The 27,410-nt window shown below is 36.9% G+C and overlaps 2 protein-coding genes across 2 annotated transcripts in view; one reads left to right on the top strand and one right to left on the bottom strand.

Moving 5' to 3' along the window:
* The window catches only part of DSG4 (desmoglein 4), a 28,633-nt gene extending 25,116 nt beyond the window's left edge, over positions 1–3,517 (top strand). The window contains exons 14-15 of the mRNA XM_019741176.2: positions 245–444; positions 2,696–3,517. Coding sequence (XP_019596735.2) covers positions 245–444; positions 2,696–3,463 — 968 coding nt within the window. The 3' untranslated portion in view covers positions 3,464–3,517. The remainder of the gene's footprint in view (positions 1–244; positions 445–2,695) is intronic.
* The window catches only part of DSC1 (desmocollin 1), a 313,848-nt gene that overhangs the window by 242,247 nt on the left and 44,191 nt on the right, over positions 1–27,410 (bottom strand). The gene's annotated exons all lie outside the window — the stretch shown is intronic.

The raw sequence follows: 27,410 nt of genomic DNA, 5'->3' as shown, positions 1-27,410 counted from the left end.
GAAGTTTGTGAAATGTGAGAAGGCCGAGTCCAGTACATGGCTCCTTCTGTACCATTTACTTTCTTTGATTTTATCAGCAAGCCTGGAGATTGTGGGTATAATTCAAATCTCTCTTTGCCCAGTGTTCCAGTTCCTACTTGTGGTGGTGGTGGTGGTACACAGCAGACAGCAGCTAGCAGTGGTTTACATGGATAAACAATGCAGACAACTCAAGCATGGCTATATGAACACCTTCTCCTTACAGAAATCTACACTAACACCTATGCAGGCGGAGGAACGGTTGAAGGGGGTATATCAGGAGTGGAACTCAACACAGGTTTTGGGACAGCCACTGGCCTTGCAGCTGGAGGAGCAGCGGGAACACTGAGGAGGAGAAGTTCAATACACAGGGACTATGCAGACACCGGCCTGAATATGGCTTTCTTGGACAGCTATTTCTCTGAGGTAATTCCCCTGCAAAGTTACATGTAAAATAGTCTTGAGGCTGAATAATAATAATAACAGCAGTAGGTTCTTCTGAAATATATTCAGTTATTCTTAACCCTATCCCAACCCAGAATTTAAAAAAATATATTTCTCTTCTCCTTAAAATACAGAAAGCCAATTTTCCAAAGCATTTCGTATTCAATTGACATAACACATCTTGATACTGTGAAAAGGTCTCTAGCATCTATCATCATTCTCCACTTCCCTTTTTCCACTTTTCTGTCTTCTATTTCCTTATGGTTTCCCCACTTTGTTTCCCACAGCAATTGCAAAGCAGGAGAATCCCAATCAAGGGGGAAAAAAATGTGCATTCATGTCCTTTCTTTATAATGTCCTTCTTGCTCTGCACATGCCTCCAATAGAAAGGATAAAAAATAAATTAAAAGCCAGGACTGGGAAGGAAGATAGTGGTAACTCAATAGCAGAGCACCACCATGACTTGGTAACAAATCAGGCCCTACAACACAGTGTGTCCTAATCTCTCTCCAGTGTTGCTAAATGGATGAGTAGGTATGAGGTCTAGGAGTATTCCAAAGAGGAAAGCCCCATAGGCACTGGGTTGGCCTAACAACCCAAATCGATACCATAAGTGGTAAATAAATCCTCATGTGAATTCTATTTAGTATGTTTATTTCACTTAATTAGTAGCCCATTTTATCTCATATTTCAATTATACTGTTTTACTCCCCACATGATAATACATGAATTTCACCACTGCTGTTAAAAAATTCTAAGGATGTTGTCATTGTAGGCTATATCTTAAAACTGGTGGTTACAAATATTATGTAATGTTGTGTGTGAATAGTATTGCTTATTTAAATGAGTGATCGATACTACAGTGTATATTCCAAAAATGGGAGCAAATTATACATGTGTCATAGAAATGTTATAGAAATGATATTTAACACATCATTCATAAATATCACAGCAATATTAAAGAAGCTTTATCATTAAGATCAAAATTGCACTGGTCATTTTTTGCTATAGTTACAATTAGTGCTTTATAGGACAAATAAAATCAAAATGCATTCTCCTTTTTCTATGGGCACTGAGGTCACCTTTCCCCAAACATTTTAACTCTACACTTAAAAAATGGCAGTAGATTTCAGAGGTGGTAAGCAAAAGCCTCTGAAGAGCAGTGCCAATTCTTCTTTCCTGTCACTTTTTACACCAGCAACATGCACCGTAGTTAACTTGTGCCCCATGCAAGAGATGATTATCCTCTCATCAAGCTCTCATTTAAAATATTAAAAAGTAAAGTTTTAAGGTAATCCCTAACTCATAAATAATTGACTTAAAGATCTAAAAATCATTCATTCCTAGTGATAGAATTTAGACTGTGGTACAGATCAGAGGGAAAGCAACATGATGTAGTATAAAAAAGATAGTTGGATTTGAAGGTGTATTCTACAATTATTTGGGTCTTGGGCATGTCATTCTCCGTCTCTGGGCCTTCAGTTACCTTATGTATAAAATAAAGAGTGAATCAGATTAATCAGGCGATTCAGATGGTGCTGGGCAAGCCCTGTGGGAATTCATGGGAGCCATGAAGGACCATACATAGCAGGGGAGAGAAAGGAGAAGAGAATAGCAAGTCTCTGCTCCCCCCCCACCCCCTTCAAACAGAGAAGTTCCGCTTTCATTCATTCTACTTGTTGGGCTCCTACCTTGGATTTCATTTAAAGGGTCTGTCATCAAATATAATTTGAAAATCACAGTAGATAACCTCTTAGTGTTTTCCTCCTGTTAATCTATGTCCAGAGACATCCCAGTTCTCTTCACACAGGCCACATAAACTTTCACTGAACATTCTAAGTCTCTGAAGCTTAGAGATATTTACATCTTCATACTTGCTTTTATTCTAAGTTGATCAAATATTTCTCCTTAAGTAATATTTTGAACATAACTAAATATGTTTTACTGTTTCTAGACTACCTCAAAAACGAAAGACTACAAGTCCAAAAGATTAACACATTGTCTTTGATTCAAAATCTGAATAAAATGTAGAAATGATCATTTGTTAGATTTCAAATTCTATGCACCATGAGTGCACAGTGAGCTCCTTAAAAAATTCCAATTATTTAGAAAGATGTCAAAGAATCAGTGTTTTTCTCGGTTCATTCGATGAAATCTTCTTAGGTCAGAGGCCTCTAAAACACTATTTCAAGGGAAGAAAACTTCTAATTTCCTATTTTTCTTCTAATTTTAGAAAGCATATGCTTATGCAGATGAAGATGAAGGCCGACCAGCAAACGACTGCTTGCTCATTTATGACCACGAGGGAGTAGGGTCTCCTGTGGGCTCGATTGGTTGTTGCAGTTGGATTGTGGATGATTTAGATGAAAGCTACATGGAAACATTAGATCCAAAATTTAGAACTCTTGCTGAAATCTGCTTAGACACAGAAATTGAACCATTTCCTTCACACCAGGCCTGTATACCTATCAGTACCGACCTTCCTTTGCTTGGGCCCAATTACTTTGTTAATGAATCTTCAGGAATGACTCTCTCAGAGGCTGAGTTCCAGGCAGAAATGGCAATACCTGAACCCATGATGCATGGGGATATTGTAGTGACTGAGACTTACACTACTGCTGATCAGTGTATGCAACCCACTACGATTGTTTTTGATCCTCAGCTTGCACCCAATGTCGTGGTAACCGAAACAGTAATGGCACCTGTCTATGATGTCCAAGGGAATATTTGTGTACCTGCTGAGTTAGCCAACACACAAAATGTAATCTATGCTGAGAGAGTACTGTCTAGTCCTGGTATGCCTGAGATGAGGAATAGTAGCATGACCGAAGGTTGTATGGGATCTGTGATGAGTGGCAGTATTTTGGTAGGGCCAGAAATTCAAGTGACACAGATGATGAGTCCAGATATTCACATAAGTCAAACTATTGGTTCCACATCCCCAATGACATCTCGACACAGAGTCACACGGTATAGTAACATACATTATACTCAACAGTAAGTGCTTTATGGTCAGTATTCCATATAGAGACCTTTCACTTTGTCATCACCAACATATCCACCAAAGATGTATATATAGTGTACTATATTTAACATTTTAATAGTCAACAAATATTCAAATTTTCTAAATTTAGTGCCACTCCTTGATTATATCTCTTTGAGGGTAAATGCAGCTAAGCACTTTAGATACGTTTTTTAAATTTATTTTCTGATTTTAAATAATGTGCCAAAAAACTTGAAAAAAATGTGTTACATCTTTTGATACTGTCTAATAAACAGCACATAACTCATAAGGCAAATCTTAGAGGTCTTCAGGCCTGTAGAACTGGTCATGTAAACCAAGATATCCTTGTTCTTGAAGGTTCCAAAAGAAGTCTTGTCTGCATTCACCAGTCATATGTGTCTTTAGAGTACTATTTCTATTAAATATTTTTAATTGAAAAGTGAATGAAATGTACATTTCTGAAAGGAAATTTGAAAGGAAAGTGGAGCATCTATCAATAGAGATATGAAGTCATTTGTCTCTTCAAACTGTTTCTCAAGATATGCAATATTTAGAACATGCTTAATATAATACTGGGAGTTTACTAGCTGAATGTATCACTGAAAATGATTCATCAAAAGGAATCATAAATATGTATAGATACAAATCTATACATATATACATAAATCAATATGGACCCATTTTTTGCACTTTATTGATTTATATCATTAACTATCAATTAATTTAGAATAGCAAAAAAATTATGACAACAGTATAGTAGAAACAGCTCTTAGGAGAAGTAATAGAGTTTTTCCCCCTTTCAGAGAATTTTTTCTTTACTCTTGATACTTATGTCAGAAAACCATATGAATATGGTTTAATAAGTTTCATTGACCTGAGTCACAGAATTTTTATTTAGCAATCAGATAGTCTTCAAAAGCACCTCCATAAGTATGTATATATTTAGCAATATTTACTTAGAAGCTACTATGTGTTGAGTGGTGGTCTCGGCTCTGTGAATATATAGGTGAAGAAGACAGACATGATTCCTGTCTTCATGGAACTTCTAATTCATACCTAGACTTAAAATAAAACTCTAAGGATACAGCTTTGAGCTCCTACCAAGAATAATTAACAAAATATTTCAGTCCATTACCAAATAGTGTTTTTCCTTTTAACACTGCTACTTACATTGAATGAATGCGATGGAAACATATGCACAGATTGCTTATTTTTAGTAGACATAAAGCTGGCTTAAGGAAAGGAAATTCTAGTGAGATAGTTTTATTTAATTCTGTAAAATATGTAAAGTATATAGTAGTAACTATAATGTGACTAGTAAAATAATGTAAATGGATTAAACTTATTTTCAGGAATTATTCCTTTTGGAAGAAAATAATTGTAATGCTTCTTGCTTAATTTTGTTCCTTTGCAAATAAAACTATTGTAGAATTTGAGGCATCTCTCATATTCTCTTACCCAGTTCTTTTATTTAACAGAAAAGGATTCTAGTACTAGAGATGTTAAATGACCAGAACCTTTCAGTTGTGGTACAAAACTTGAACCCATTGCTCAGAGACTCTGGCCAGTATGCTTTTCAATACTATAACTTCATCAGACATGGAGAGGATCCAATTTGGCCTGTTGCATGGTCTTTTCTAATTCCTAATGGAAAGAAAAATATCTCAGGAAAAAAAAATAGGTTTTGTGAAGTTTAAGTGCAGAACAGCTAACACAGCATAACGTCAAAAGGTTATTTACATGTGTTTTAGTCTCCAAATTACATGTATTGCCAGTTGTTATAGTCATTCCTTACTTTAGTTATTCATAACCAAGATTCTGCTACATTTCATTACTCTACAAATTGATGAAATCCACAAGATAGCCACAGAGCATTGTGGATCAATTTAACAATCAATACCAGCTATGTAGTATTTTGTATGCATTCAGTCCTGTGGCATATCCTGACATGAATATTTCTTGAAGTTTTCATTCTATTAGGCCAAGAATTCTAAGAATTATGAAACAATTAGTGAATAACTAAATACAAGGTGCTAAGGGGATTAAAACTGAAAATACTATGAAATTTGAGATATGCGGAATAAAATAATACTAAGCATTTAGTTGATAGATTAAAATTTTAAAAGGAGGTGAAACCACTTGAGAGAAGGGTAAGAGAACATTTCTGTGAGACTTTTCTACTCTCTCTCTATCAATATGCAAAGATTTAAGGGTGCTTCCAAAAGAGGAAACCTTCCCCCAACGGATGACTTCCTCCATGCTATCTATGGAAACAAGACCAGAATCATTTTATTTTCTCTCAGCATTATCAGTGAGGAGGAATTTCTTCAACATTCCAAGATGGTCAGTATCATTTATATATGACTCAAGCCTCTGAAATTGGCGTATTTTTAAAATATTGTCTCAAACAAAATAGAAAACATAAAGCAAGATTTCCACTTCACTCCGTAAGAGTTATGGTATTGATTTATCTAGGAGATAAAAGATGATAAGGCACTTACATTAGGGTTTTAAAATGAACCCAGGGGCCAAGGAAATAAGATTTAATAAATAAATAGATATAGGTTGAGTCATATCTCCTGTCCCATGTAATTACTTGAAGGGATAGCATTATTAAATGAATAAATGTATTCTCTTAGAAAAGTCTTATCAGGTGAAGGGAAAGAAAGACATTAGAAAACCTCGTTTCATAAAAAAAAATTATCTTTCAAAATTCCTTTATGGATTAGAGATCTCTGATTGCAGTATATTACTAAATGTAATAATGTTTTATATATTTCATCAATAAAAAATATGTGACGAGAAAAAAATGCTTTACTTTCTCTTTGATGCATGTAGTATTCTATACACAACCAACACATTCAGAAAACTTTCCTCCCATTGTGTTGCTAGGTGAATATCACTATTATTATTATTATTATTATTATTATTATTATTATTATAGGAGGATGGATTCATTTGTAAATTGAAATTCAGAATAATTCATTTATTTGTCAATGGTAGAATTTCTCAATATAATCATTTTATTAGTAAATGCTCACTATAAAGTAACAAATCAATGGAATAAGCTCTAGAAACTGTTCTAGATGTCATGTAAATTATGGAATTAAATACCGTCTCTTCTCACTGGATTTAAATTCAACAAAATTATTACTATTACTGTTACTGTACCAGAGACACCAATTGCTGTTGAACTAAAGAAAGAACAATTGATTTCAATTAAAGGAACTGATGAAGGCTTTTGAATATGACGAGATCTGAGCTAAGCCAAGTAGAATTTTGTCTGTAAGGGATTCCAAAGGTATAAAAACCAAAAGCACAGGACATATTCAGAGTCTATTAAGTAGTCAAATCAAATATTTTTTTAAATGCCTGGAGGAAATTAGGACTTATAAAATTATTTCATAGTCATTTTATATGATAATTACTGTACTAATTACTCAAGATATGTTATCTTATTGAATTCTCAAAACTACTCTATGTGATATGACATACCAATGTCATCAATGAAGACACTAAAGCTAAGGGAAATTGTTATTTTTATGTTAGAGCTTAAGTGAATAACAGTTAAAATTCAAATTCCAAAGATCTTATTCTTACTAATTTTTTGAAACTTATTTCTGGAAAGATACATGAGAGGCAGATGGTAGAGATCTCAAATCCCATTAGGGATTTGACTTTAACTTGGTAGAAAATGAGGACTCAGTGAAATTTTTTGTGCTGGTGAATGGCCAGGTCCTATTTCACCAGACAACACTGGGGTAGCCCTCAGATATCCTCATCATAGCTGATGTGCTGTTGATTGCCATGATACAGAGACACCACCATGGGTGGATCACTAAGGCAGAGGACCTGGTATGGTGGTCAGTCGGGATCTTCTGAAAAGCCAATATTCCAAGGTGAGCTCACTGGCCCCAAAGCCTGGGAGATCCTCTCGACGCCCACTGAGGTGAGCAGGTCCACGATGTGCAGTCTAAAATGACTCCAATGAATCATTCTATATGTTCATGATAAGTATTTGCACATCAAATGCCTTTGACCTTTTTTATTACTTTAGATGCGGTGGATGACTATTTGCAGTTTCTGGACTAGGGCCCGCTTTCTCATAAATTTGTCACTCTGCCCCACCCTGATTCCTTAATCTGGAGCCGGCTTCACTCCCCTCATCCACTTTGTAGCTTTTTCCTACTCATCCCTCAACCCTGACCTCAAGCGTTGCCCCTTCTTGGGTGCTGCATTTCTTGATATCTCATTCACTGTCCCAACCGGCTTGCTTGCTCCCTTGCTTTCTTTACTCTCACTATTAACACACTATTTTTCCTATGCCTGCCAGCCTGTGAGCATCTGAGAACCAGGAAAATACTTTTCTCATTTCTGTATCTCCAGTGTAGTAGAATGTCTAGTACATAGCATGTACTCTTTAATTTTGGAAGTGAAGAATATGGTCAAATTCTCTCAAGCACCTAAGAGGAAGTGTCTGCAGTTCAACAGTGTTGCCTCTAGATAGCAGCCCTTTGACTATCTCTGAAAAGCTCCCATAAATTCCACCCTTGGCAAGAAAATACAAGTACATAACTCACGAAGACAATTACATTTCAGGAGAAATTTACCTTTTGCAGAAATAATAATAAAATGAAATTATTGAAAACAACCCCCATGCCTTTTGAAAGAAACTATGGTATAGCTGAATAAAATAAATTCTAAAATGTTACAGAGAAAGTGATTTTATGCAGAATAAATACTTCAAAAGAAAGTTAAAACTTCTGGGAATTTGATAGAGACTGTTAATAATAAGATTACCTTATATTACCACCACTGGTTGATTGATAGCTTTTTTTTTCTTTTTCAAAGCCAGTTATTCTATTTCTTATTTATAAACTCAGTACCAAATTTTACATATTATATATTATTTATATATGGTTTATATATGTATTATATATAAATATATATGTTATATATAAATATTATATTATTCATATATATTATATATTATATATTATTTATATATATAAAATCATACAGCAGGGAGCAAATAGAGTTCCCAATATTAAACTAAAAGTTCTTTACTTTTCAACATAATATATTTCTCAAAACCACCATGAAAATCAAATAAATGAACCCCAAACATTATACTTACATGTTACATAGAAAAAAACCCATTCCCAGAAAGCCAACAGTTATTGCCACTAAACATGGTACAATCTTTTATTCTTTTCTTGAATGTTACAATATGTAAATGGTTGTTACAATATTTTAAACATGGACTAAATATTAAATAGAGATAATGACAATTAATTTGCTAAGACAACTTCTTTAAATCCTATTTCAGCTTACTTGAAATAACAGTAAGAAATGGAGTTCATACCAGGAAAGAATTACTGGTGGGGATTTCCCAGTGCTTTTGTGGATTATTAAGAAAGTGAATAAACAATAGATTGTGAGATGTCTTACCATTTTTTAAAATAATAAGGGAAAAGGTAATAAAACCATTCCAACAATTATACAACTGAATTGTTTTACAGATAAAGATGGCAATTATCTGGTACTGAACTGCTGGCAGGAGGGCACCATGTGCTAGCATAAAGTGCTTGTTCCTTAGCCCACATCCAGGCTGAATTGTACATAAGAAAAGCAATGTAAGGGTCCCAGTAAATAATGTGGATAAAGTGAGTTGAATGAAAAAGGAAAAATGAAAATTGAGGACTATCTGTATTTACTGTTTTTGACATAAAATATCAACTCGAAGCGTTGAAAAATTTTTTCTTAACAAAAGGACTATACTTGCATTAAAAATCATAGTTTCTCTGTAATTAGTAAGATGACTGAGTTAAAGGTAAGGGAGATGCTTACTAGGGAGGAGGAGAATCTGGGTGGTGAGTGAGGTGTTAGTACAAAAGTCACAGTGTGCACATGTGATCCGCATAAACATTGGCTGACTGGGACATCTTCATTATGTATTTAACAGGGAGGCCCTGACTGGGTAGGGACTTTGGTATCAGTGAGGCATGAGCCATCAAATGTGGGTAGATAAAACTAGACAGAGCTTATAAAGAGAGAATCAAAAAAGTTATCATTACGTGCCAAGCATTATGCTAATTGCTTTTCAAACATTTCCTCGCTGAATCCACCTTTTATAGACGAAGGTAGAAAAAGAAAAATGATATGGGAAGTACTGTGACTCAGTTCTGATAGTCATTCATTCATTAAACGTACTGTGAGCGTTTCATTCTTTACTTGTGAGCTACGTGCTAGGAGTAGAGAGGTGAACTAGGGTCCTTGCCATCAAGGACCTCACATCAGATGCAGGAAGAAGTAAAGAGTTAAAATACAAGTGTTACACAAGGGCAATGAGTGAGAGGGTTATGGGAGAAGGAAGGGGCCCCAGCCGTGTGGAGCTGCAAGGGCCTCTCAGAAAAAACAACCTTTGGACTGAGTCTGAAAGCGCCCATAGGAAATACGCAGATGAAGAAATGGGAAGGGCATCCTAGGCCAATGAAAGAGAATGGGAGAGAGAAGGAGAGCAACAGGGAACGTGGAGAAAGAGGTTAGATCCTTCTGAAAACTGGAAGTACTGTAGTTGGTAAGGCTAGAGAATGAAAGAAGACTGTTATGTAGGCAAGAAGTCAGAGGTCTAAATCTGTATGACATGTGAAGGAACTTTATTTTAATCTGAAAGCTAACGAGAACCACTGAAACACTTAAAGGAGAATAGTAAATCTGAGATCATTTGCGAAGTTTGTTCTAGTGCATGGAGGAGGAGTATAGGGCTGTTGGTAAGGAGAGCAGTGAGGAAGTTGTTTCAATAAACCAAGGCCGTGACAAAATGATTTGAGTTTCATCTACATGCCATCATCCTTGAGATAACTGACTAATTAACGGCCCATATCACAAAAATCATATAATTGTGCATTTCACAATTGGCAGCAGCAACGGCACCAGAGGCAAATGATGGCAACCAGTGATGCCACTTATATCCCAAAGATGTCACTGTAACCTAAAAACACAGAGCCCAGTAAGTGCCCTTGAAACAGTGGGACTCTCCCTGGAGGTACCTGCTGAAGGAGCAGAATACAGAGACTAAGACTCAGCCTTTCACCTCAAGAATAATAGGCTTTCTACATTTATAAGGAATAAAAATGAAATTTTTAAATAAGTCAATGTTAGGCTGTTTTTTGGTTATTACTAGGACTAGCATTATGTCCTAGTATAAAACTAATGTGTACTTCTTGTAGAAAATTTAGAAAATGTAATATTATAGAAAGAAAATGGAAATTATGTACTACCACCCAGATCAAGACCACTACTGCTAACACCATGAAAGTTTCCCTTTCAGTTAACGCTATCACAGCTCTACCCTTCAGCTGACACGTAACGCCTAAGAAACCCAAATTTGTGACTGTCACTACACCCTTTCTCTACACCCTCATTTGTTGCATATTATTTTAAAGTTGAGATTATTATACATAAAAGTCTGTGCCTACTTTTTACCCTTAAAATTCTTTGTAGAAATATTTTAAGGTAGATTTCATCCCATGGTTGGATATCGAGGTTTCTTCCACTCCTTTCATATTGTAAATAAGGATGGGGAGCTTTGCATGTGCTTTACATGACTTCCATTGGAATTGAAATTGCTGGGTCAAAGACTATGCACAGATTTAAGAATCTGTATATTACAACACATTGTTAACAAATAGGCCCGGATGTTAGTGAAAACACCTTATATACCAAAGTGCAATAATCGTAACTATAGTCTTTACTTTTTTAATTTCTAGAGTTCCGGTTCAGAGATTGAATCCATTAATTCAACAGATGTAACACACCATCGTGAAGTTTATGTTCATTCAGATGCCAGCATTATAGAGGAATATTTACATAGCTATCCCCAGTTATCAAAACTTAAGTTATCCCATGTCATTTTTGATGGCCATAAATCTTACTCATTTTTTTTTTGACTGAAGACAATATAGGTTCTGCTATCTATAATGTGTTCAACCCTAATCTATGTATAGTATAATCCTAGTACCAAAGTTATGGCCTATAATTTTCTAAGAAAGTACCAAATTATCACCTAAGAATGTGAATCCTGAAAACAATCACTCCCCCTAAAAAGGCATGAGAAAATCTAAACCACAATGCCACGCTGGCATCTCCCAAGTACCATCTGTAAGCTGGCTGATAGAACAAGGTTAACCATCCACCAAGAAAGATCCTTAGATTTAAATATGTACTTTGGGGGGGGGGAATAATCCCACTAAAGATAGGACATGATCTCACATGGACATGTACCTCCCATACTCAGGTGGCACTTATTAGTTATCTCTGTTCTTAATTTCACAAAATTTGAGATTTTTACACTGTCCAGAATACATCGAACTTTGACAAATCTCACAATTCATGGACTTCAAGTATTAGCCTGTTCCCTATTATTTTCCATTTCCAAGTTTCAAACCAATGTTTCCACCCCCACCCTGCCTCAGAGAATTTACATTTTTCTTTTCACCTACACTGAGATTGGCAGGAGAAAAGGTACTGTGACAAATGAAGTTGAAAAACTAAGGTAAAATGTTTTGTTTTAACCCTTGAGCAGAGAGGATGGAAGATCTGGACACCCTAGGAAACATTTGGCTTATATAGCAATCGCTTTCTTAACAATGACAAGTGGGGTGCCAACTTTCCCAAACAAATATCACCAGCTAATTAGTCATTAATTCTTTCCAATAGGTGTTCTCTATTCATACAGCAGCATGATCTTCGCAGCATGGTTTGAGTCAAGATGCTTCCACCAATTACTGAAGTCTAGCAGTACTTTAGGATCAAATCACACAGCAAGTGCTATAAAAAGTTAACTGGAACCTTTACACTTTTGCACCTACCCCAATTTCATAAAATGTATCAGTGAAAAATAATTATCTAAAAATGAAAAGGAAAAAAAAAAATCCTTCATCGTATTCTGACAACCAACTCGTTTATGTAGTAAGTGCCTTCCTTCCTCCCTCAATCTTCAGATTTTCTGATGAGAGGCTCAGGAGAGGCTTGTTTTCTGCTGAGAGGAAGCAAGCATAAGATCTAAAAGAGGGCATTCTCTTTTGGAACAGAGGGAACATGACACCTCCCCTTCATGAACTGCAGCCTCTCCCAAATCTCTCTCTCCAAACCCACAGTTCCTTTCTCCCTGCACCACAGGCCACCTCAGAAAGAAAAACACAGCAGGTCTGGAGGGCAGCAGACTCCTGGATTCCTCTTTCTATATACTGTTCCCTTCCCTACAAAGCAAAAAAGAGGGGAGAGTAGAAAAGATCACTGAAAATCCTACTTGTTTAGGAATATGGTTTCTGTGGAATCAAAAGGGGTGTTCTTTCTCTAAAGATAAGGGTGTGTTGAGTTCATTACGTGTTTTGGCAAAGTACTTGTCAAGTGCCCTTAGCCAAGGCAGAAAAGTATGTAGCTTAATAAGGAAAAAGGCTAAAGTTGGAACCACTAAGCTCATGACAGACGGATTAGCAGTGAATACTTAAAAAACATTCATCACTTTGTCAACTGGAAAATCTGACCAAAATTAAAAATAAAAGTAAAAAAGTGCTTTATAATGAGTTTTGCAATTTGGAGCAATTGGTGATTCTTAGGGTTGGGTGCATAATTAATAGTAACCATACTTCCTGGATTTCCAGGACAGATTCATAATTATGGATTAGTTATTATCACCATTCCTTTCAGTCTTAACTTAAAATCATCTGTCTGTATCTGTTACCCCCTTACATACTTATTAGACCAAGTTGAGTTTCAGAAAACAGTCACCATTGTAGGCATTCATTAAATATTTGTCAATTTCACATGACCAGTTAGTCATATAAAATCCTTCACAGCATTAATTAAATTAATTTCTTTCTTCCATGCTTATGGGCATACCCTGATCCAAGATTCCACCACTATCTCATTCATCTTTGTATCTGTAGGCCCAAACTGTGCTTGGAGCATATTAAACATTCAATAAATGCCTGTGGAATAAATACATGTTAACTGAATTATACTTCTTCAATCACTTCTCAACACTTATCAAAATTATCTCATTTACTATCTGTAGATTATGGAGGAAATCTATCTTTCTAAAAGAGAAATCAGAAAGAGATATTAATAATCTATCAGGAGGAAGAAAATGATCAGATGCCTCAACTTCTACCTACCAAGGCTCACAGCCCTGAAAAACTGGACTAAGAATCCTATTCATATTTGGGTCTAATTCTTGGATAAGTTACTTAAATCTGTTCACTTCACTTTGCTTATTTGTAAAATTAAAGAATTGGATCGAGTCAGTGTTTTTTTTCACACTGTGGGTTACACCCCTCAATAATGGGTCATAAAGTCAATGTAGTACGCCTATCTATACAAATCCTTTTTAAGGAAATTAGATAGAATATAAAAGAAAAGGAAATAGCAGAGTACACCACACATAGTGTTTGTTTGTGTGTTGGTTAATGACATAAACTATATTTTTGACCACGGTTAAAAGTTTGAACACCACTAGAGTAGATCATGTTAAGTTTCCCCAGACTCTCAAATGCTTGAATTTTATGAATAAGTAGAAAGAGAAACAGGAAGGGTTTTAGTGCTAGGAGTGAGGAAGCTACAGGGGGCGCTGCCTCTTGGAGCAAAGCACAACCTGTACAGGTGAGCGATACTGCAGAGCATGTCACATAACTGACATCACAGACGATACGCAGGAAGCACACCTTTTATACAGACTACCTCTCCTGGAAAGCAATGGGAACATAAGGGAGTTCTCAAATCCCTGGAGTACTGCAGAAGGATTTGTAAAAACGTGTATTTGGTGATCCTCATCTACGGTAGGCCTGTTGTAATTGTTCCTGAGGAAAGACAGTTCTTCTACATGGAGAAAAGGCAGCAGGTTATAGGTGCATCCTATCTTCATTCATTTAAATTGAACCTAGCGAACCTCACTTTTGCCTCTCTTTGCTTTTATGAAATAGATTGTATTTTTGCAGATGTTGAGACATGGGCCCTTGATTCCTGCTCAGTGGCAATCTGCCATCCTAAGGTGGCCACTGAGGATCGGAGGCTTGGTGATGTCACAAAAATGATGGCATGAGGTGAGCCTCTTGAAATCTCCTCGGGAATTTACAACAAATTGAACAACTACAACTCCACAAAGGACTCCCTGCGCAGCAAGCAGAGAGGCAAGACGAAGAGGCACACTACTGAAATCACCTAAAGGTGAGGGTGGGAGGCTTGCTCAGCCTCCACCACTGACAAGCCATGCAGTGGTAGGTGAATCCATCCCCTCTCTGGGCTTCATGGTTATCATTTGCAAAATGTGATCTTTGGGGACAATATACGTTCTCTGGGTATGAAACTGCCCAGCTCTCTCCTACTGCTACTTTACAAGATAATCCCTATTAGATACTAAATCTTCCATAAAATGAAAGTGATCTCAGGCATTCCAGGCATTTTGGTCAAGGAAAAACCAGTTTTGGAGGATCCTGTTTGTGAGTAAAAGTCCAGGTATGTAAGCCCCAGGATGTTTTACGGTCAACTGAGAAAGTTGGGAACGAAGCCCTTTGGAGAGCGAAGTTCCCTGAGGGATAACTGTTCTGAAAGGTCCTTCAGAATTCCTTGAGATTTTGTGTTGCCCCACCCCTTTCCCAGAGCTGCTCTTCTTGATGCGCTGGGTGGGGTGGGGGTGGGGTGTCAAGCTCAGATGGTGTCCCCCCATCTTCATCCCCCACACATCATAAATTGCTATTCTTCAGGCCCTAGCAGAGCGAGTTTCTAATTAAATCCAAATGAATGTCAAGCAATTTTGGGTCTTCTTTAAGAGCAAAAATAGTTTGGGGGTGACATAGACATTTTCTAGTGAAAATACAAAACATGAAATTTCCTCTGATAAAGAGAGTAATACAAATTGCAGATCTCCATTCCACCCAGAGGTAGTGTGGAAGAGGGGAAAGAAAAACAAGGGGAAAAAAGAAAGAGTGGATAGGCGGGGGGGGGGGGGGGGGGGAGAACCCTGAAGCAGCAGGAAGAAGAAGAATGAGAGGGAATAGGAAAAAGAGAGAGAGTGGGCTCGTCCAGTGAGACAGACGAGAGGAGGGATATACACGGAGGCTGGTTAGGAATCTGTGCTGGGCTCAATAGCCAGCCCCTCAGGAGCCTGCCTCACTCTGGAACCAGCCACACCTGCCCAGCCTTCTCTGCCCTTACGAGGAAGATATAGCACATACCTACACAAGATACAGCAGACCTAGTCCTGTTCTAGGATACACAGTCATTTCCCGGTTTGGAGCTGAGTGAACTGACTAGGGGCTAGTCCTGATTCCTGGGGGATTGTTCCTAATTTGTATTCCATTCCCATTTTTGTTGTTGCTTTTCTTGTGCTAGTCCTAAACGCCAAACTCTTGACTTTTATTCTAACTGCTTCTCCCTTATATCTGACTTGGGTTTCTGACTGCTAACATAACAAGAACTTTTTCAGACACTGATACTTGCCCACTTCCTAATGTCTGACCTGATCTTAGATTTCTCTCCCAGGACTCCCAGACTTGTTCTTTCAATGTAACACTCCAGCGGCATGATTCCTAGCTCATATTTTGCTCAGACTTCCAACCCACTGAGTTCATTTCATTTCAACCAATACATTTCTTGAGTATCTGCTATGAATAGGCTAGGCACTGGTGCTACAAAGAGGAAAAAGACACAGTCCTACCACTGGGGATGTTATAGACTTGTAAGAGGGAAGAACTCTTAAGCAAACATTTCAGTATAATCTTTAAGAAAGCTCTGCCTAGGTGTTCTGTACGGTTGTGGCAGCATAGCACAGGCTGGTCTGGGAGATCAGACATGGTACCTGGAGAAGATGAATCCTCAGCTTAGTGTTAAGGAAGCAGCTAGCAAAGAGGTGGGAGGGGATGCTGGAGGGGGTGAGGGAGCCCCCAGCAGTCTGCCGTCTCATGGGACACAAGCATAAAGAGCATAAGGTACCTACTGGGGAATAGTAGGCCATGAGACTTAGGTGTCCATGGAACCAAATCATGGAAAACCATGTGTCCACGTTCAAGAGCTGGAAGTTTATCTTACAGAAGTTGAGGAGACACTGAAGGGATTTGACCAAGAAAAACTCACGCTCAGATTTACATTTCATGTGAGTTCTTTCAGTGCCTCTGTGTGGCTGAATTTGTGGAGATTAAAACTTGATGAAGGGAGGGAATAGGGCTGATCCTGCTTTCAGTTCTGTACTCCCAGCTCTCCTCCTCCAGTGAGTCTGTGGCCAACTGGGTGCAACAGGAGGCAGCTTCACAAACAAACTGCTTTGTCCTTTGATGTTGAAGGGTATTGCTAATGAGCCAGTTTAATATACAATATGTTTTTGCAAGAGTAGGCATTAACAGTTGAAATATTTTGGAACTCCTCTCAGAGTCTAAAAAGACCATTACTTCAGATTACTAGAATTTTCTTTGAAGTCTGCAAAACCTGAATATTAATCAGTAGTGTTAAAAAAAAAAAAAAAAAAAAAGAAGAGGGTGAACCAGATATTATCCTGTTTTCTGATGAGATGCAAATAGGAAGTACATAGGATGTATTCTAAACGAAAACATTTTATTTGAATCTGAAAACCCTTTAGATATAATAAGGAAAATACAAGGAATTAGAAAGATAGAGGGACAAGTTAAACACCACAAGACCTACCCAAAAGTGGGACATTCTGTAAAATAACTGGCTCAGTCTTCATCAATAAATTGGTTGTGTTTAAAAAAATAAAATGAAACAAAAGGTCTCTGCTAGAGTAAAATAAATTTAACGTGGAATTGTTGTCCTGAATTAGATCCTAATCTGGACAGACCAGCTTTAAATGCCATTTTTTTTCCCACTTATTTGAGGAAACTTGAATATCGACTAAGTATTAGCTAAGATCAATGTTTATTGACATGCAAAGGTAGAGATCACTTACATAAAAAAAAAGTGACAAAATAGCATGTACTGTAAGAATTTCATTTTGGCTAAAACAAAAAGTCACATCTCATATAGTATATGTGAATAGGAAAGCAAGTGGAAGAATTTCAAGCAGGGAAGGGAAAAAAATATTTACTTCCTATGTACTTAAATGTTATGCTAATTATTTTCTTCACATTACTTATTTAATTCTCCCAAACACCTTCAAAGAAGATGTAATTAGTCTCATTGTCCAGACAAGATATGTGCTTTAAGGTCTTGACAGAAATAATCTCTAGATGGTCAGAAGTTGCTGACTTTACTTTCTTTCTTCCTTGTTTGTATTTTCTAATTTTTTATAATGCACATTTACTGCTTACATAATAATAAAAGGCTGTTTCTATTTTTTTAAAAAAACTGAAAATAAAGTGAAGACAGAGTAAGCAAATACAGTACTTTTCAACTTTTGTGAACCCACATCCATTTTGATATACACACAATTCTGCAGCTATTTGGAATTCAATAAAAGACAGTGAGTTTTAAAAATTGAGTCAATGGTGCAGAAGGCTGCTTTGTTTTCAGTCTATAAATAATCACCTTTGAAGACAAGAAACCCATTCCCTGTCAAATTATGAAATGTCCTCTCCTGTGTTTCTGTCCTTCCTTTTAGAGCCATCGGGGTTGTGGGAGGCACACAAACATTAAAGGCACACAGACCTGGTTCAAAACCCAGCTACACCAATTACCAAGACAGCGATCTTAAAGAAATCACTGAGCCTTGGTTGTCTCATCTGCAAAATGCGGTTAATAACATCTTCCTTGCAGGGTGTTTGGGGGAAATTAAATAAATGATGTGAAGAAAATACTTAGCGCCACAATGAAGTACATAGAGGGTATTCAATAAATACCAACTCCTTTGCCTCCCTGAAGTGAAAGTATGTTTATGTGTTCAATGAGCCCGAGGCTCTAGCTGCCTTAGGGGAGCTCTGCAATGTGTCATCAGTTGCCCTAACAGGTCCCCTGGCCCACCTCTCTCATTCCTACTTTTATTTGATTTTCCAGCCCAATCTGGAGCCTAGCTACAAATTACAATTCAATCCTTTTCATCTCTAACCTCTCATCCAGTGATTCATCCACCTACTTATTTACTCAAGGTGTAGCCATTGAGAGACCAGGTGAGAAGTGGCAAGGAGTGGGAGGGGGCAACGGGCTGAGCCCAGTGTGTACAATTCCTTCTCCCAAGCTCACCAATCAGGTGATTTGTCCTCCACCCAAAAATGGGAGCACAGAAGGGACGGGGAATAAAGTCAGCTTTACTGCAGCTGACACCTCCTCACATAGAAACACAAGTCCAGAAATCACAGTTGCTTTCTGAATAATAACAGGATTACAGTGAATTTTGCTATCTCGTTATGGAAGACCTTTCAATATTCTTCTTAATCATTCTTTTATTAGCTGTTGGGGACATTTTTTCTTCCATATAGACTTCAAGAATTTTTTTATCATCTTCCACTTCCATCCCTCACATAGACAATGGGTCAGGTCTGAGAACTGCATTAAGATTTTTTTCTTTGAGGAGCTGACATTTAATAATAGAAATTCTTCTCATCAGGAACACAATAATGTCTTTCTGTTTTCTTAGATCTTGTTTTATGTCCTTCATTAATACTCTTCTATGCATTCTCATGGAAGTTACTTCTAAATATTTTACAGTTTTTAACTAAAACTATGAATAGAGTCTAGTTTCATTTCACTTTCTAGATTTTTTTATTACTAGGATAAGAAAAGTTACTGATTTTATTTTATTAAAAAGTCTACCTTAAAATTTCTTTTAAAAAAGTGCTATGTGCAAATATGTGATGATAATTTGAAAACACTGGAAGATATGAACAATGCCTTACACAAAACGTAAATTTTCAAAATGTAGCCCCTCAAAATGGAAAACTTCAATGAACCAACTGAATAAAGAGCAGCTTCAGTGTAGTGAAACTTGGAGTAACTAGAGATAAATTTCATAAGCTCAAAGTACTTCCTGCAAATGCAAGCTGACCAACCCAATTAGTATAAATTGCATCACCTCAAAGTCTAAAGGAATAAAAAGGTGTTCCGAGAATCTGTCAATCCTGACTTCACATGGAGAACTGAAGATTAAGGCTAAGTCACCATGTTGCACAAGGTTAATCAAAATGCACAAGCATGCATAAAATTGGCCTTGTGTCTAATGCATCGAAAATGAAGCCCGCACTGACTCATGAACGTTTGTGCTAATGAGGAAGAACAGAGGCAGAGTTTTCTCTACCTTTAATCTCTCTTTAGGTGTATCATTCCAGAAACAAGCCAAATCTGTTGCAGCTGAGCCAGCACTAGATCAAAGAATATAAATTCACACTACAAAGTTTGTGCTTTAAGAAACATTTATGTTAAATGCACTCAGAAGAATCTTCAGAAGTTTCGATAAAGCAAAATATAAATGATGTTCTAAAAAGTTAATGTGAAACAACAGGGAAAAAAATTCTTTAGGCTGAACAACATTTTGCTGTACAACATGGATTTATTACCATGGCAGGTAGGTAATGGACTCTGATCCTCTTCTTAATGTCAGTGAATAGAATAATGGTGTTTATTCAAAGGAAAGCCAATTAGACAAGTTCAAACTGCAGAAGGAACACGTCCATGTGTTTGAACTGAAGGTTCAGTGCTTTCCTAGGTAACTTTGTGGATACAAAACAGATCCACATGATATGAAAGTTATCCGGCCCCTGAAAAACGGCGACAACAAAATACACTGAAAATTTCTGTTCTCTAATGTTTTCAGGAGGTTTTTAGCCCCTAGTCAGGACATCATTAATAAAATTTACAGTACACTAAGTTATACAAGTTTTACAAGTTTAACAAACTTACCTGGACGTTACTAATCATAAAAGAATTAGCATATGAATCCTTGCTGGGTAAAAAGCCAGTAACACATGAATCTTTGGTAGAGAAATGCAGTAACCATGAAGCATAAAGAATGACGGGCTCCTCAATATTTTAGAAGCATCCGCCTTCTTTCTCACGTTAGAGCTACTAGTTCTTAACTAGTCATTCCTGAAATCCTTAGAGATCATTTTTTAATATTCCAGGGTGTTTTTAGAGTCCATCTTTCTACAGATTGACGTCTGCAGCACAGCAGGGAACATAGATACAGCTTCATACATGTCCACTGGCAGCCACACCTCGTGGCATGTGGTTTGAGAAGCTGGTGGAGAATTTTACATAATATTTTTCCCATGGGTGAAGTGGTGTGTTCAGATTTAAATTAAAACAATTATCTAAAAAAAAATTTCCTTCCTCAGGAATTACCAATAATAACACTGGTACGATTTGAGCGCTAGGAAAACATAGTTCCCATGATACTTAAAAACACTTGGGGACTTCTGTGAAATATGTTCTTTGTCATCAAAAGGAAGATTAAAATTTTATAAATAAAGGGAGCATAATAACTACAGAGCATCGGGAAGTGATATTTGACTTTTCATGTTTGGTTATCATACCTTTTCACATCACGTCATCATATCACCTGAGATCTGAGATGGTTAAAAGGCTAAGGTGCTGCTGGATCCAGAAGGGATATTAAATCCTGTGCCTCTAACCAAGATCCAGAACTTACTTTGTTCTGAGTCCAGTTTCTTAGATTGCTATACTCAAAATCTTAACTTTAATATATTATAATCTAATAAATTATTAGCATTCAAATAAACAACACTTAAATCCCTTATTAGAGCTCAAATATATTTTTTTCATAAGAGTACTGTTCTCTCATAAAAACAAGCAGGAAAGAATTACCTATAACAAACTTTATGCCTGAAAGGGAGGAGAGACAGGTATTTTCTTACACTATGAGTGGGAATGTAAATTGATATACCCTCTTAGATGACAATCTATTAAAAATTTGAACTATAGGTGCCCTTTGATCCAGCAGATAGACCTACACAAATATTTTAAAGATATATTCATTTAGTCACTCTGGAGCATCCTGGAAATATGCTACTAAATAAAACAGACACGATTCCTCACTGATAGAGCTCACAGTCAAGTGATGGAGAAAGGCAACACAAGCCATCCAACTAAGAAATAACAACTTACACGAGGTACTTAGCCCTACACAGGAAACAGACTGGGATGACTGATAAAAAAAAAAAAAATTAGAGGAAGAGAGTGCACAAGTGTGGGGTGCAAGATCTCTCTGAAAAGGTCACATAAGCTACCACCTGGTGAATGAGAAGCCAGCTAGGAGGGAGGGAGAGAGAGTAAGTGAAGACCTGAGGTAGCAAAAGAGTTTAGGGTTTTTGGAGAACAAACGAAGGTGCACGTGAGAGGAAGGGATTATGTGATGTGGTTGGAGAGGGAAACAGGGAATGGATCAGGCTAGTTCCCTGTAAGCCATGACAGGCAGGTTTGATTCTGTTCCAAGTACATTAGGTGCTAAATCCTTTTACAAATGGTACTCAAGTTGCTGAGTGAGGGATGGGTAGGGTGAGAGGCCAGAAAGGAAGAAAAGCTCAGTCATAGACCCATTGTCTGAGCTCCATGAGCGATGTTAGGAATTTGGCTAGTGTGGAAGCCCACAGAAAGACGAAACAGGATGGATTCTGAATATATTTTGTCAGTAGATACCACCTTGTCAATTTTACCTGCAACAAACCACAAGAACCAAGGAAAAGCCTTTTCCTAAGGAAACACTGTTGAATGTGGTTCATGTGAAACATTCTTCCTTCATGCTTTGTATTATCCTACAAAAATATTTACACAAATAAGCAACTGTCTAATGAAACCAAGTCAAAGCAAAGACGTTGACCCTCATCCACAACATAAGTAAAAAAATTTTTAATTGTGCATTCACCCATATTTACCTTTCTGAAGTTTGGGCTTGAATCAATGTACAATAAAAATTACACAAATCTTTTTAAAGAAAAAATTCAAGGAATCACAGAAGTATGGTGAACCATATTACATACCATCTAATAGGAAACTGGATTAACAGCTCTATGTTCACAAATTATTAAAGGCAGACTGTTCTCCGCAGATGCACAATTATTAGATTTTCTGACATTTCTGGATGCCTTCAGGTGATGATCCTAATGAAAGAGGTGTATGATTTCCATTAACTTGAATAACAAAAAAAGATGGATCACAACTTCTCTGCAGGGCATCTCAGAGTATATGTATAATTTTGTTAATGCATGATTTGTGGAATATCTTCATTCATGGATCTGTGGACATCTCAAAACAATCAAATATCGAAAGTAGTAATGTCTGACTTATAAAACATATTAAATATATGTTTCCAGGCAAAACAAACAGAAACCAGTGAAGGCTTGCCAGTGGAGGCGAAATGTAATTAACATTCTCTACCTGGTGAATAATAGAATCGCTGTAGATAATGGGCGTTAGCAACATCATGGAAACCTCTGAAGCCACTGCAACTTGAATATTCATTCTTACTGCTTCACTACAGGCGCCATGGTTTAACTTCTAGCAAATTGAGGAATGGTTTCTTTAGCTTTTTAAATGCGTGATGAGTTGTATCTACTGTCTGACTGTTACATTGTCGGTATGGTGCATCCATTGAAGCACAATGTACATATACGATGAAGCTCCCTTCTAATCATTATGATTATTATTGTTATGATCCTCATTTTTATTTCAGCCTCTTGAGTAAGAGTCAGTTTCAAGTTGTGCTTAGGTTTGCAAAACCATTATCCAAAGTGTAATAACATAACCACACCACAGAAACCACTGGACAATCCTCCCTTCTTTCCTTTTCACAAACATAAATGAAATAGCAAGTAAAAACACTGCTTAGTCCAGAACGCATGAGGCAAATGCACTCCCCAGCAGGAGGAACCTCCAGATTACCTTCCTATCACCTGGTAAATGTGGCCCCAATACCAGGGTGCTTTGTTACCTTACCAAGGTCCCACATCATCCAAAGAAAGGGAAGTGTCGGCTTAAACCACTGTCTACAGCACACAGAAGAGTAGAGAGCCCTGTCTGCCTACAGAATACACAATGTCATTGCTTTCTATCATCCTTGTTGACTGGATCAAGTAGATGAACCAGCCTGCATCAGACTGAGAATCGTATATTACACTCCTACAAGAGTACCCCACCCTTTATATACCCTCTGACCAAGAATCCTTACATGGAATTTCAAAATACAAAAGCAAAATACCAATTAAATCTTTAACCTGTGTTTAGGTAAGGAAAGAATGGAATGATAATTAACAATTTTTAGGCCCTAATTAATAAAAATTGTCAAATAACTGGAGTTTTAGGAAAGGTAAGTCAGGACAAAGTATGAGGTCTGACAATTAAGTTCGCGAACGTGTTGCATAAATGTTGCTAACTTTTTTATATATCAGAAGTATTATTCATTATGAGTTTGTACCAACTGGACAAACAGTTAACCAAGTTTACTATTTGGAAGTGCTGAAAACGCTGCGTGGAAAAGTTAGACGACCTGAACTTTTTGCCAACAATTCATGGCTCTTGCATCATGACAACACACCAGCTCACACAGCACTGTCTGTGAGGGAGTTTTTAGCCAGTAAACAAATAACTGTATAGGAACACCCTCCCAACGCACCTGATCTGGCTCCCAGTGACTTCTTTCTTTATCCAAAGATAAAGGAGATATTGAAAAGAAGAAATTTGGATGACATTCAGGACATCAAGGGTGATACGACGACAGCTTTGATGGCCATTCCAGAAATAGAGTTCCAAAATTGCTTTGGAGGGTGGACTAGGCGCTGGCATCGGTGCAAGGCTTCCCAAGGGGAGTGCTTCGAAGGTGACCGTAGTGATATTTGATGAGGCAGAAAGGGTTAATAAAAGTGAACCTCAAAGGGGACTGCCCAGGCCTGCATCCCCTCCCCAGGAGCCACCCAGGCTCATCCCCTAGAAATAAAGCAAAGATGTCCAAACCCTCCTAAAAAAGGAGATAAGACCCTAACCGGAGTCATCTGGTTTTGACGCCTGTGCAAACTGTTGAAACCTGTTCATTACTCTAGCCTGTCTGAACTCTAGCCTCATTGTAATACAATTAAAATAAAATGAACATTAAGGCTTTGCCCCACTCCCTGTGGGTTTTTCTGTATGCATTCTGAGTAAGAGCATGCTCACAGAAATAAACTAGTTATATAACCAACATATGTCAATCAAATTACCTCAGTCTATACGTCACATCTCCTGCTGTAAGGAAATTTACCGACCCTTTCCTATATAAGAAAAAGCTAACCTAAAGTTAGGTGCAGTCCTCTGCCCCAGCAACTTCTACGCCGGCATCTTTCTTCTTGAATAAACTTACTTCCTTGCTCTCCTCATTTCAGGCTGTCTGTGAATTTCTTCACCTTTTGTGAACGACCAGGGCTTAATTCCAATAACACAACAATCTTCAGAAATGAGGTATGTAGCACTATTTCGAAAATGAGTTCTGGAATTGTCCGACCTCGTAAGCTATATGTAAAATATAGTCCACAAAGCAACTTAGGGGTATGCCTAGGAATATCACAATTCACTGCTATTATTTTTAAAATCTCTCTTGTCTTTAACACAATAATACTTTAAAGAATTGTAAGATATTAAATTACGACAATAACTTTATTTTTTAATTATAACACTAATACATACTCATTACTAAAAATATTAGAAAATATATACAGGCATAGTGAAGAAAATAAATTTAATATATCCATAATTTCCTCATTCAAAAAATAAGGTCCAGTATATTGTGGTGGTCCCTTCTAGCCTTTGTCCATGCATATATATTTCCTCTCATCATGTTATAAGAAAAAAGTCCCAATACACACACATATAAACCCAAAACTCTCACCACTGTTAAACAAATTCAATACTAAATTCAGAAAGTAGCGAACATTTTGATCACTGCATTCTACATTATACAAATCACTAATAAATTTAATAATGCTCATCTAGCTTCTATCTGCTTGTATTGTTACCTAGTTCAGTCACAGAGAAATCACTTCCTAATTCAGGAAAATCTTTGCCCTACGCTTCAGTCTTTCTATGATGGAAAGGATTCAGTAGTTGTTCATTTTCTGATTCTAATCAAAAAGTTCATAAAATACACATTATGGAATTTAGGGGGAACTCTGAAAATAACAATAAACCTGATGTTTAGAAATTTCCTTTCCATCGGAAGCAGATTTGAAAGATTTACTAAATGGGAGCATTTGAGATCTTGCTTCCTGGCAATTGTTATCAGTTTTGGTTCAAATAAACTCATAAACGTTCAAATAAAAAAAAAAATTTAAATAAAAGATTTACTAATTTCTCTGTTGAGTCAACACCAATTATATTTGTCACAGACTATTTAAGGTATATGTTGTCAACCAGGAGTCAAGAAACATTTTTTGAAAGTAAATACATAAAACAAATGTTTTCTATACAGTGGTATCTATGTTTTCGAATATAATATGTTCCGGAAGACCACTCGAGTTCTGAAACATTCGAAAACAGCCGACAGCTAGGTCTCAGGATCTTGCAGTCAGTGGAAGCTGCATGACATGTTCGACGTCCGAGGCTTGTTCAAAAACCGAAGCACTTCTGGGTTTACGGCATTCATAAACCAAAATGTTCGTCAAAAAAGACGTTCTAAAACTGAGGTATTACTGTAAGTTAGTAAATATTTTTGGCTTGTCCTGTCCAACTACTCAGCTCTGCTCACCTTTCCTTTATTCCAAAAAAAGCAGCCATTCACAATACAATACATGAACAAATGGACAAGTCTGAGTTCCAATAAAACTTTATTTACAAAAACTTTATAACAAAAACAAGATTTTTCTGGAGATGGATGGTGGTGATGGTTACACAACAATGTGAATATACTTAATGCCACTCAGCTGTACACTTAAAAACAGTTAAAATTGTAAATTTTGTTATGTACATTTTAAAACAATTACACACACACGCACGCACACACAAGACTTTGCCTACATAGTGTTCTTTTCCAATTCCTAGACTACGAAATCCTTTCTGCCTAAAATATTCTGCGATTAAATAGTTTCCCTGAAACTAAAAAGCTTCCAAAATCTGATGCATAAATACCTACAAATATAAAATTGCTCTCCTACAAAACCTTTCTTTAAATATTATGGAACATTCAAAATTGTTTTTAATTTTAGTGTTATAAGAAAACTAAAATGGTGTTAGCAGTTTTTCTCCTATCCCCTAACTTGGGTTGGGATCCAAATGTTTAGAAGTGCACAACTATACAGTAGCAAGCTGACTGCTCTAGGGAAAATGTCTTGAGTAATTAAAAGTGCACAAAGATAACCTACTTCATTAGGAAACCTGACTTTTTAAAAAACTTATAAATGAAAAGAAACACAATGGGAAAGATGGCATCTGATCATTATCAGAGATTTGATTTTGTGGTGCTTTATTTATATATTTCAAATATCCAAGGCACTATATAACAGCTTACTCCAATTTTATTTCTAATTGTTTTCATTCAAAACTTGCATTAACAGTTGTTTGATGTGGTGGTTTTCTTCTTCAGAGTTGTAGTTATTTTCAATAAAATAACTACTTAACACCTACATTTTGCTTAGCTTTAGAGCTTTCCCACATATACACAGGCTCAAAACAAATGCTCTTCCCCGAGTTAGGTTTTGGGGGATTTTGCATGTTTTGTTTTGCTTTTCAGTTTTCATTGGAACCCTGAGAAGAAGCCAACTAGATTCTTTTTCAGTGCAGTCAGAGCTAGCTTTTGCACTTCTACACCATGATTAATTTATTATTCATCTGGTACCCTCCTATTAAACGTTGTCTTTAGCCTGTGAACTTCTCTTTCAGCTTCCAACAAAGGATTTCATTGCTTTAGGAATTGAGGTGTGTCTAAGTTTTTACCTGAGAGCAAAAGTGATTCAAGTGTTTCTGGTGAGACCAATCCTTGGTTTGGGGTGGGGAGGAACCGCATAACAGGTCATCTGTAGACTCC

The sequence above is a fragment of the Rhinolophus sinicus genome, linkage group LG09 (assembly GCF_036562045.2).
Source record: "Rhinolophus sinicus isolate RSC01 linkage group LG09, ASM3656204v1, whole genome shotgun sequence".
Taxonomy (NCBI): domain Eukaryota; kingdom Metazoa; phylum Chordata; class Mammalia; order Chiroptera; family Rhinolophidae; genus Rhinolophus; species Rhinolophus sinicus.
Note: the sequence above shows the minus strand (reverse complement) of the source record. Positions and strands in the feature narration are given on the sequence as shown.